At 38.8% G+C, this 13,031-nt stretch overlaps 1 protein-coding gene across 1 annotated transcript; it reads left to right on the top strand.

Annotated features, from left to right (window-relative positions):
* Positions 1-910: 910 nt before the first annotated feature.
* On the top strand, positions 911-12,791 carry EFEMP1 (EGF containing fibulin-like extracellular matrix protein 1; the record flags this gene model as incomplete). The annotated part of the gene is made up of 7 exons (XM_009866074.1): positions 911-1,033; positions 4,591-4,710; positions 6,826-6,945; positions 8,266-8,385; positions 9,788-9,911; positions 10,038-10,233; positions 12,129-12,791. Coding segments are annotated over 7 exons (962 nt in total), but the record flags the coding sequence as incomplete, so codon positions are not given.
* Positions 12,792-13,031: the final 240 nt, after the last annotated feature.

Here is a 13,031-nt window from a genome sequence, read left to right as displayed (position 1 = left end):
TACGATAAAAAGCTCTCCAACATTTTGGATGTTCAGATGAGAAAGCAAACTGTAATTCCATTTTAAGTAACCTATTTGTCAGCACATGCAGTTTAATTATAATTAAGTACCTCCAGCGGTTATAATGAATAGGTAAAAATCAAAATGTTCTTTTTACACTTGTATAAACCTGCATTTAGTGTGAACTCAAAGCTGCCTGAATTACACTGAAAAGTATCAGTCTAGTATTTGCCTTTTTAGCTGTTCAAATACAAACATATGTAAACAGTTTCCAAAATCTTTAACAGATTGACTGAATTAGGGGGAATTTCCATGGGAATGACAAGAGGCAGATCTCTTCCTGATGAGAGGACGACCGTGTACCAAGTTCCAAGTCTCTGGCCAAAGCGTGGAGCACGGGAACCGCGCAAAAGAGATCACCAGAGTCCTTTTAGTATCAGCAAACCCACATATTTCTAACTCATTTCATTCTTGAGAACGGGCTGAACTACATGTGCTGAAATTTTCCAGGGTAATTCAGCATGCAATAAACAACCAGCGTGGGGGAAAAACAATCCAAACCAAAGTCAAATGATTGAATTACTGTAAAGTTGCAAGCAGTTTACAGGAGATTTTATAGTGTTAAGTACAAAATATTAATGGTATTTGGCATAAAAAAGGTATCTATTGTTTGAAATAACCATACGTGGAAATATTTTGAAATGCAGTATATCAGAATTAAAAGCTAGTAGTGATCTGATAGCATTTTTTGTCCTGCAAATGGAGTAAATGTTGAGATGCCATCTTTGTAGTACATTTGAACTTTGCTGCCTTCACTTACAGGTAGCTTGAAGATATGTAAAGCATTTCAACAGGCGAAATCTTTTAAGTGGACTGTGTGACTAATATTGCATTTGCCTCTTTTATAAAGATATAGATGAATGTGCAACTGGAACCCATAATTGTAGAGCTGACCAAGTATGTGTTAATTTAAGAGGGTCCTTCAGCTGCCAATGTCCTCCAGGCTACCAAAAACGAGGGGACCAATGTGTTGGTAAGTGTTGCTCTATACTCTATGATTTTCTTTCATTATCTACAGTTGCAAAGTTTGTATTGATTATAAAGCCCATAGGCACGCGTACTATACAATAGCTACAGAACCTTGAAGTGCACTGCAATAATCACTTCCTTGTAATAACCAATAAACCATAGAACTAGAAACTGTCTTAAGTATAATCAACACTTGGAGCTGAACTTCACCGGATGAGTTTTCCTAATACTTACCATTGTGTTTGTTGTTTGTATTGGGGTATTGCCTAATGTCCCAGATACAGTCCTAAGTCTCCTGTAGCAGCAAACTGAAGCCTGAGTTCCCACGGAGCTCAGTGAGGCTCGGCTCCAGACCTGGAGGACAAAGCTCCACCTGCACACAGACCTAAGCCCTGCCCTGCAGAGCCCCCTTGCACGGTCTCAGTTCTCAGTTTTAACAGTGTAAGTGACAGAGATGGAAACTCTGAATGCAGGTATACGACATTTGGAACTTAGATATCACTAGACTTTATTCTTTGTGCCAAAATAAACTACCAGCACCCTTGGGACCTATACAAGCATTACATTAAATCCAAGTGCAGGGTAAACACTGCAGCTTTCCATCCTCACTCGGGGATGTTATGCAAAAGTGCCGTTGCTCTGTTCCTGCAGCCATCCTTCAGCCTTTATTTAACATCTCCTTAATTGTGATTTCAATGGATTAATTGCTTTTATAGGCACTCCAGCCTTAAGCCTTAGGTTTGTCAGAGATAACAAAAACAACTATGGAATGAGAGAATCAAATATATACATCATGAGGCGATATAAGAGGTGATCTTGAACAATACAAGACTGGTTTTATGGAGCCTAGAAGAAAAGCACTTGGTTTCTGTGGGGTTTTTTTTGTCCTCAGAACAGGAACAACAGAATTACAGGTTTTACTCTTTTGCTTTGGGTTAGGGATCCTGTGTTTGAAAGTGTTCAAGAATTTTTTCTTCTTAATCTCTTTCAAAAAGCCTTGCAAAGGCTATAGGTAGTAATTGCCTAACAAGAGCTGCAGGAAGGAAACTAAGAAAATTTCAGTAGACACCTAGACTAACTTAAATTAGCTCTTTCTTTAGTGTTCTGAGCCAAGCGCTGTAGAAATCAACCCAAAAATTCTTATCGCTTTCCCAAAAGTTGCGGATAAGGCCCTGAACTGACAAATTGGTATAAACACAGATGAATCCGATTTTTCTGAGTTCTCTGTGCAAGAGTAGGATGAGCACTTTGGAATGTGGGTAGAGGAATAGTTTTGACAGGTCACTGATTTTAAATACCTGAATTTTATCTAGATTTTTTACAGCGGGTAAAGTATATCACTGCTATGCAACAGCACTTTTAATGTCGATCCCTATGGTACTACCTGAAAGTCTTACAGGAGACATTAGAGCACTCAAAAGAAGCAGAATGATGCACCTGTATACCTACAAGTGAATACATTTGTGCATCTAAATCTATGTGTAAAGATGTCTGGAAAGGGAAATTTCCCCTCTCCTATTTAGGGCAAAACCAAGAATAACACCTGTGTTACATATTACACACTGACCTAAATTATAAGTACATCCCTACACTTCATACTGTCAGCGTTTCAGAATAAAGCCTGTCTTTGGGGATTTTATAACAGCTTAGCCAGAAAATGTTCTTGGGGCCAGATCTTGATAAAGGTTCTCCATATGGGAGGAAATGTTTCGCAAATTTGAAAGAAATCTTTCCAGACTGTTGGCTTCAAGGTAGAAGGAGAGAAGGACTCGTTTTTAGCAATCGATTGATTTTAATCTAAATTCAATAATAATTTCTGTCTTTTTTTTGAGAGAGAGACTTTTTATTTGCTTGTTCACATATTGCAAAATTAGTCTTTCTGAAACACAGAACTGCAGACAGAATTGTTTTGCAGCATTACTTCAAACAGAAGATTTGGCTCAATTGATTAGATAATGCATAGCCCTTAGATCTGCGTGGAGCTGATGTGTCTAATTCCACAAGGAAAACTCCTGCTGTATTAGCATAAGATCCCGGAAGCCTTTATGTGCATAAATGCAGTGCCTCGGCAGCAAGGCATTGCTCGTGTGTCTATCTAGTGTAATCAGATCTTTAAACAGCAATTTGTAAGAGCTTAGTCCTGTAAAAGTCAAGGATGGATGAGATCTGTTGTGGCTCCTAATTTATTCCATTTCCACTTCCAAATTTCTCTCCGCAACAAAAGTTAGCGACCATTGCTACTGTACAGACAGCCAGGGATTTTCCAGTGTAAGCCTTTTCATTCAGAACCATCCAAAACACTCCACTGCTAAGTTTAGGTCCAAACAAGTGGCTGCAAGTTTGACAAAGCAAGGGTTAACATCTAAAGATTATTTTTTCACTTGATATTAAAACAAACACTTTCCTCATTATATTTAAAAAAAAAAAAGTCTTGGCCTCTTTTTAAACACATCTATGGTGGAAACAGCTGGAGGTAGGAAACTCAAGATCTGGCATGGATATGGGAAGTGCCTCTCTTTGTTCCAGTGAAAACTGGTCTTATTTGTCTGAGTGGGGAGCCTTTGAAATCTCACATTGTGTACATGTACAGAACACGGCACCAAGCTCAAGCAGGCCACAACTAAAGACGGCTGCTGCACATACATGCACGGTCAGCACTGCACCATAATTAAAAAAAATTATTTTCAGACAAGAACAGAAGCAGTACCTTCTCCAGAATGCAAGAACACCTTTTTAAAAAGGCAGGGGTAAAAGAGCGGCCCGTTGCACATTTTGCGTGGTTGGCAGGTGAAAACTCTGCTCTGGTGCACATCAGGAATGCTGAAACTTGGAAAGGCAGCCTGCTACACCGCAAACCCAGGGCTGATCTGCAAGGAGAGCCCACGGGAAGTTAATACTGCCTGAGATAGCAGCAACCTCAGCCCATCTGATCGCCTGCCTTGGTACTGGAGCACGCAGCCAGAAGGTGCTCATGCTGCTCCAGGGAACAAACCAGGTTCTGGGTGACCCCCACAGAAGAACAACCACCTGTGGCCTTTTCAAGCCCATTCATCTTTTCTGCTTAACGTTCCCCCTGTACTTGTGCAGAAAATTTGGACACTTCCTAATGGAGCTGAAAAGATTTAGTACATGCCTAGAGTGCCACATGTGAATTTCTGAGAAAACAGGAGCTACAAACCACATTCACTGTGCAGGTCAGCGTTACATCTGGTCGTGAGAAATCTTGGTTGAAAAGCAGAACAAAGCATTCTGGGCTTTACCTATACAAAATCAACAGCACCAAGTGGTATTTTGGAACTGAATAGAAAACTCAAGTAAAATTTGTATTGATCTCAGTGGCTGGAAGATAGATCAGCACAAACCAGATTTTTACAAGTCACCTGAATTAAAAATAAGGAGTGTTCCCTTTAATATCCACAGAAGCAGTACCTAGCTCACATAAGTTTGGTGAGTTTCCTCCTGCTTTTAATCGAGTGCAATTAACTTTACAGGTTCTCTGGACACAGAGCAGTGAACTCCTGTGCTTCCATTTGAACTCATTTCTCTTTTTTGCTAACTCAGACATCGACGAATGCACTCTGCCTCCGTACTGCCACCATCGGTGCGTCAACACGCCCGGTTCCTACTACTGCCAGTGCAATGCCGGTTTCCAGTTAGCCTCCAACAACCACACCTGTGTAGGTAAGAACATCTCTGCAGGGACTTAACACACAAGCACACTCAGTACAAATATTGACACACAACTTGAAATTTAAGCATCTTCCTCCCAACTTAAAAAAAGTAAACACCAAACAGTAAGACATACACCTGTTGCTGCATGGAGAGGCTCTCCTCCAAGCGATCTGAGGTGTGCAGGAGGGTTAGAGAGAAAATTGAAGCCTTATTGAAAGCCTGGTATTTTGTGGGCATGGCAGCTTTCTGAAGAGCATGTAGTTTGGCAACAGGTACCCTGGAGGTTTATATTCATTATCTAAGCTTAGATTTAATTGTTCTTTCAGTTCTGGTGGATTGCTTTGCATTATCGTTGGTTTTCATGGTATTATCCCCAGTTCGTGCAAGACAGAAGCTGGAACTGGAAACCAGGAAGAGCAATGCTCTACCTCCAGAGTTAAGTGGAATTATCCCTCAACACGTGATAAACATAGCAAGGAAAGAAAGCATCTATAAATGTCACATTTGAATATCTAGAAAATAATGTTAACTATGAAAACAAGGGTCACTAAGGAAGAGCAACCCCTTAGAAGTGATCCTCCCTTTTGAAATAAAACACTAAAGGAAAGCCTAGCAGTAAAACTTTAAGACTGCTGTTAAGTTTGCAGTCCTAAGTTCTCTTCTAGAAGAATTAGATAGAGTAATAATTAAAAGGTAACTATGTCTGCTGAAGTACAGAGAGAATGGCCATTTAAAAAATCAAGAGATTGGTAAAGATGGTCAGAAGTTCTTTATGGCTACAATTTACGTATATATATCCATGAAATCTATACTATATACATATTTTTATATATATATACACACACATAAATATATAAACCAGCCTGGGATTTCCAGCTTCTACTATTACTTCCAAGCATTACTATACCTTATCAAGTACCCTGGCATACTCTCACAGGAAAAATGAATTAAATATAAGAAAATTTGTAAATTAATGGTTGCTACATCAAGGCAGAATTTCACATCTGCAACAGTCATCTGGCAGAAGTGATACCTGACAGCTGTACCGACTACATTTGTGTTACAACTTTTGCATATATTGAAAGTGGGTCAATATTTCTTGGAAGGAAAAGAGACTTGTGACTCTGGCTAGTTCACTTATCCCTACTGGTAGCATTGTCATGATGTACATTCTTTGCGCTGTTGCCAGAAATTAACTAAAAGGAGGAAAGAAAAAAAAAAAACTTTTAAAATCAGTTTTCCCCTATTACCATTCATGTGCAGGACTAGGAAGTTCACCCTATAGGGAACTAATATCCTCTGAATGCTGAATCTTATCATTGTCAGTTTTCAGTTGTATCTACAAATGACTCAGTGTTGCTGATACTTATAAGCATTTGCAAAAGACACAAACTCGAGATTAAGTCCTGCACTACTAATAATTATATCTGATAAACACAAATATGAATGGAAAACATGCAAGGGAGGAACATTGGAGAAAATAGACTAAAATCTACTAGTGAATGACATAGGAGCAGCAGTTAGTCAACAGCCCAGGAAAAACAAGAGTTATAGATTCCAGAGGTGATTACAGTTAAACAAACTTCTCTTCTCATACCACAGCGTTCTCACATACGTTCTTAGGATGGGGCCACCATGGAAAAAAATCTATCGCAGAAAAATACCTTCACCCAATATGGTCTAGGCTTTAGAGCACTGCAAAGCTCTCCTGGCCTCAAAGGCTCATGTTATAATTGTAATGGAATTTAAAAGAACAAATTTTAAGAGTAATAAATAGCTCAAATAAATCTTAACTGCTTGCTGCATGCTGAGAGATCTTATCAGTATGTGTTCCTTATATCAATTATTTATAGAGACTTGGCATTTCATACCTGAAAAAAGATGCTGGAATGTGGAGTTTAATAGCCACACTAAACATTTTTGGAAGAATTCATCGCACATTAGAATAGCTTTCATTCCTGAAAAAATACTCTTGTTCTACAGGGAAAGTAAAGTATGGGTCTGACTTTGTCCCGGTGACTGACAGAGACAGCTGAGCTTCTGCTAAGTGATAGACCCAGACTAAAGACTAATCCACTTAATCAGCCTAATCACGAGATAAAGATCTGTAATTTTTCCTTTCAGACATAAATGAATGCGATGCCAATAACCCATGTGCACAACAGTGTTACAATATACTGGGTTCTTTCATCTGTCAGTGTAACCCAGGCTTTGAGTTAAGCAGTGACAGAATCAACTGTGAAGGTAAGCAATTGTTTTGTTACCTTGGAAGATCTGCCTTTTTTTTTTTTTTTCTTAATAATTTTCCCAGAAGTCCTTCTGAGAGCTAAGGGGTAATTCAAGTGGAGCCACACTGCGGGCACAGGTTGTAGCCAAAACCCTCAAGATGTGTATTATTTCTTATGGTGCAAATGTGGTGGCTAATACACACCCTAGTAGCTGCAGCTGCATTCAGGTACTTGTAGATGGGGGTATCTCTCTTTAATAGTAATTGCAAAACAGGGCAGACATTACTACAGTTCAGATAACAGCTGGGAAGAATAAGGCTTCTGAATATTTATTTCACAAACTCACTTGAATTGCGTGTGGTCTAATGCTGATGACCGTTAAATGAATCGGAAAGGAACGCAAACCAAAAACAAGTGGAATTTTGTGTGCTGTTAGGCTCCTCTGACAATAAAAACTCAAATTTTTGATTTTAAGGAAGCGACAATTGTGCTTTTGAGGGGCTTTCAAGCCTGTGTATACAACCAGCATGTCTCCTGATGATTACACAATCAATGCTTTATTTCCTCTGCCAGAGCCTCCACAGGGGTCCTCTAATCTCCTTTTGGACGCATGATGATCTCACCCTTAAAGCCCATATCCTTTCTACCAGTCTTTGAGCCAAAGAGGTTTTTTTGGTTTACCACTGCCCTCCTAAACAAGCCAGTGGAGCTATTACAGATGCTCCCTCCTCTCCAAGCTCCGTAAACTAATCCTGCTCGCAGGCGAACAGAACAGGGAGCAGCAAATATGCAGCCTCCAAGGACATCCCTGACAGAAAATCAAGAACTGGGCTCAGACCTCAGAGGTCACAGGAGGGAGTTACCCTGTTTTACAAGCTATCCCCTGGATTTGATAGGTTAAATTTAACTTCTGCTTAACAGCATATACTGTTAAATCATTTCACCCTTGGTTTGCACAGGGCACAAGTACAAAGGCACTACTTCTGCCTTACTAACTAACCTCACATCTGTGGTTTTCGTGGGAGTCATCACATTTTGAAATACTAAAAGCCTTAAGTTCTTTCAAGCATTACTTTCTTAAGCCTGTTCCGAATCTAATTTAGCTTCTGCTTCCTCAAATCCAAAGTTTTTATTCTGGAAGATTATTGATAAGTAAAATTAGCCCTTCTGTTTGCAACTTTGAGGTATTAAACAGTACATTTCAGTTTTTCGATAACATTTTTTTAGACCAAATCCATTTTTTTCTTGTTAGAATTGGCATTTAGCTATTAGATTGAGTTCTACAACAAGGTATATATTTAAAAACAATAACTTTAAGCCCTTTTGCTGTCTGCAGACACTGATGAATGCAGAACCTCAAGTTATATATGTCAATATCAGTGTGTCAACGAACCAGGAAAGTTCTCATGTGTCTGCCCTGAAGGATACCAGGTAGTGGGAGGCAGAACATGTCAAGGTAAGTGCTCTCAGCTTCGCAGCTGCAATACTGCATTATTAACACCCCCATTTCAGGCGAGATTAAGAATGCTTGCTATCTAAATGTTTATATTTCATAAAAAGGTTAGTACCTTAGCAAAAGATGTGTTGATAAAGCAGTTGAAGATTAATTGCATGCCTTCTATTAACTCTGATTCGAATACTCCAGCTCAAACTTGTATGTCCTTCAGATTCCTAGGACATGTAAAGCTTGTCTTGAATGTCCAGGTAGTGAGTCTAAGTTTAAGATAAATGTCTGAAAAAAATCAGGCCATTCTTTACAGACACTAAACATGGGGTTATATCGTGTTTCATTTTAGGGATTCCTAAATCCAGTAGAAATGAAAGATATGTCTCTTCTGATAACAGGAGAAAAAATGAAAGACTCAAGCAGCTTAGATAATTTGTGTTTAGAAAAATAGATGTTCTGGTCAGGTGCCACTGAATGCCAGAATTTTAGTTTGTGTTTTTTCTTCACTGGTGCTAAATGTCTCTGCATCTTATTAGAGAATAATGCAGAACAACATATTAAGTGCAAGAACCACTGCTCCTGTAATCCAGAACGTTATTTAACAGTCCTTATTTTTAGAAATAATTAGGTGTGCTAATTATTGACAGAAGGGATGAGGAAATAACTCAATGTTTTTTATAAAATCCAGATTAATTTCTTTCCCATAAGAGCAGCAGCTGATACGGAACATTGCGGGATAGTTAGCTTGACCATCTGAAAATCAGTTTGTGCCTTTTGAGAGATCACATTTCAATAAACTCTCTCCGTGACAGTGAATTTGAGGAGACCGTGTCAGTAGGCAGTAGTGCAGTTCTGGCACCAACAGGATAGCAGAACATTAATGCAGTGCGAGTCTGACTGTCCCCACTTCAGGCAGGGTTATTTTCCCAGGCAAAAAAAAGGAAGTTCTGCTTTGCACAGTAAACAAGTTTTCACTATTGCTTTCAAAGCTCTTTTAGTTAAAATGTAGCCATCAGCTAAGCATTTTAGTTAGACCACAAAACTCAGGCAATTAAAAATGAGATCGCGCAAAAGACCGGAAATCACAATTCTTTCTGCTATAAAATCATTCTTTGCTAATAAGAAACTTCACAGTATTTCTACAGCTGCATTACATGTGATTTATGTGTGTCTTTAGTCAACTAAAAAAAAAATCTTCAGATTTAACTCTCAATAAACAAATTTATTCCATTTTCTACCTAGAGAAAGCCTTTATAGCCAGGCCCCAGAAAAGCAGGTAAGGAACATGGAAACCTGTTGGTTTTCAACAGACAAGCAGGTGGCTTTTTTGTTGTTTTGAAGACATTATGTTTCTTTTTGGAGCAAATTCATTTCCATCTGCTTTGACACAGTCCCTTTTCCTTCCTCCTAGATATAAATGAGTGCGAGACTACTAATGAATGCAGAGAGGATGAAATTTGCTGGAATTACCATGGAGGATTTCGTTGTTACCCAAGAAATCCTTGCCAAGAGCCCTATGTCCTGACATCTGAGAAGTAAGAAAAATCAGTTTTATTTTGTGGGGTTTTTTTAGGATCGACCTCGAGGGCAACGTGCTCCAGTACAACAGCGGGCAAGTACCATTTGTTTGTAACTCGGTCTCATTCATTCTTGTTCTTCAGCCGCTGTGTCTGCCCTGTATCAAATGCCATTTGCCGAGAGCTGCCTTACTCTGTCGTGTACAAATACATGAGCATCCGCTCGGACAGAACAGTGCCCTCCGATATTTTCCAGATTCAGGCAACTACTATTTACCCAAATACTATTAACACATTCCGGATCAAGTCTGGAAACGAAAACGGAGAATTTTACCTGAGAGTGAGTATTGGTGGGGGTTGGACCCAGCATGGGGCACAAATACTTTTACATGGCTTGGGCAAAATGTATCATAGTATCCCAAAGTTTATCAGCTTTTTAATAGTTCCATATTAAATGCGCTTGGTTTCCAAATTTTAAAAAGCTTTTTACTTTTCTACCCAAAAACTCTAATCTGAGAATCAAACTGCTTCTTTCAAATGAATACAACACAAGGAGCAACTGTGAATATTTAGCGATGCTGTGACACTCATGGCAGATTCAAACGAGATCCTTTTATGCTTTTCACTCGCTGCACCAATGTCCCATATATATGTATTTAGGAGAGGTCTACAGAAAGATGCCTTGTACAATCACTTTAGTTAAATTTCTCCTTCTTGCAAAAAAAGTGAAGAAATCAATAACAGCCTGGGCTGGGCCACTGATTTCTGGAGTGCTGAACTCAGTACAGAGGTTTTGTGTTAGGACAAACTTAAACCTTTATTTTCCCATAGTGCTGCAGCTATTTCAGAAAACCACAAAAGTTCAAATGACTTACAATAGCAGTATTTCCTGTTGGTATAATGCATTCAAGTAGATACATATGAATGAAAGTGCCTATAACATCTGCTTTTTAAGATTTTTGGGGGGAAGAAATCTGATTTTCTTGGATGCTTATAATATTTACAAATTCCTGGGAAATCCTTTTGCCTCACATGCGGCTTTACACTTGGTAAAGAAGAATCAGCACAAAAAAATTAAATCAGAATTAATTAGAAGGTTTTCCTTTTTTTGTTTACTTTTCTTCAGCTCTGAAGATTGGGGGGGGTTGATAATACATCCACAAGGTGTACTATGATACAGCACTGCCTATTTACACCATGTTTCCCCAAGACAGAAACAAGGAGCTACTCATCTGTGCCGACTTGTTCTGGTATAACTTCCAATCCAGTGATTTTTCCTGGATTTATTACCCATTAAAAATCCATACCCACCCCCAAAATACAAACTGTTACTTGCTTAAAAGATCAGTCCAGCTCTAGTTTGGGTTAGATCTAGCCTAACAATTCCAGTCCTGTGTTGCCACCCAATAAGGAATTGCAGACTTTAAACAAGGAAGCATATGTTTATTCCTGTCAAGGGACTGCAGTAAACAAAGGCTTATTTAGAAGTTATTCCTATTGTTTTAGCAAACCTCTCAGCTGGGTCTCAGATACAGCAGATGGATTGTACTCATCTGTGTGTCCTACTCCTTTGACGCGGAGAGAAAATACTTGTAGAAAGTGAAGGGAGAGGTGGAGTTTACCTTTTTAGTATCACATGTAACTCACAAAGGTGTTTCACAAGCCAGCAGCGTGCCACAGACAAGGCCTGGCAGTGTTCCCTGGCAGCACGATCCCAAAGTGGGAAAAGAGCTGGTGATGGCAATAGGCACCCCAGCTGCAAAAATTGCCAGTGTTCACAAGGGGAGCGTGGCTTCTGGCGTACGAGCTGTGACGTGGACTTCATGTTTCCCTGAGCTGAACAAGCTCCATCACTGTTAAAGACATTAGTGCTCTCTTGTTTTACTTATTCTCTCTATATTTTAAAAGCTGATAGATGGGGATAAAAACAAAGACCATCCTGGGATAGATTACCACTTCTCATGTCCTTTAGGAGAGTCAGCATAACCAGGAACAGATTTTGCAGCGCAGTTTATTCCTCTGAGCCCTAGTCAGGTAAAGCTTTCCCTGCAGCAAATCCAGGTGTGAGATTAGTCATGGCCATTTAAAAATGTTAAAAGAATACTTGCATTGTGTATCTCCGTGCTGAGACAGAGCATTTTTATGGCATAGCAACACACAAGCGCTCTCTTGACGCAGCAAGGGAATCGTTTTGAGATTTGTCCGAATTAAACTTCTTTGTTGTTGTTCTTTCAGCAAACAAGCGCTGTAAGTGCAATGCTTGTACTGGTGAAATCACTATCGGGACCAAGAGAACACATTGTGGATCTGGAGATGCTAACAGTCAACAGTTTGAATTATCGTACAAGCTCGGTGTTAAGATTAACAATAATAGTGGGACCTTACGCATTTTAGTGGTTTTCAATAACCCTTCACTGGCACTTAAAGCAGCCAAAGAATATTATCTTAAAGAAAGCACTTACTATTTTATTTATAGATTTTGCTCTCCTTTTTTTTTTTAAGATTTGTTTAGTAAATTGATATCTTTAATACACACATTACACCTGTAATTCAAAATTAGTAGATGTGTTCCATAGTATAATATGGGCATTGTCACTTTCTGTATAAAGATTTAAATCTTTTTTATTACTTTTCTTGGAATAGATACATGCTATGCTTTTGTATGAGAACTGTATGTTCATAGTATTCTGTAAAACTTCACACACTCTAGCAAAATAGGTCATGCAATTAAAAGGTGATCTTCTGTGTTGTCATTATTTTAAATTCTAATGCAGCTACACTGACAATCTCAAAAAGAAAAAAATTATATAGTATGAATGATACACGAAGTAATGGTTATCTGATAAGCTGAAATATATTTCTCCTTTTTAACTACTTTATAAAAAAAGATAACAGTCAATAAAAAAATATCTATTTCTGTAGACATTTATGTGCTATCAGTTGGTTTTTCTAATCTGGGTTGGAGGTAAAGTTACGCTGTGAGAAATATTTCACATTGAGTTTTCAGATGCAGATTGTGTTACCGTACTACAGAACAACATCGTGCTCTCTCTAAGAAGAATAGTCTATAGGAAGAAAATTTCTCCAACAGTGAAAGAAATTCCAAATGAAAAATCACTACACAGGGCACATGTCTCT

This window comes from Apaloderma vittatum, unplaced genomic scaffold, assembly GCF_000703405.1.
Source record: "Apaloderma vittatum isolate BGI_N311 unplaced genomic scaffold, ASM70340v1 scaffold43703, whole genome shotgun sequence".
Lineage (NCBI taxonomy): Eukaryota > Metazoa > Chordata > Aves > Trogoniformes > Trogonidae > Apaloderma > Apaloderma vittatum.
The sequence above is the reverse complement of the archived record's forward strand: the minus strand, read 5'-3'. Positions and strand labels throughout refer to the sequence as shown.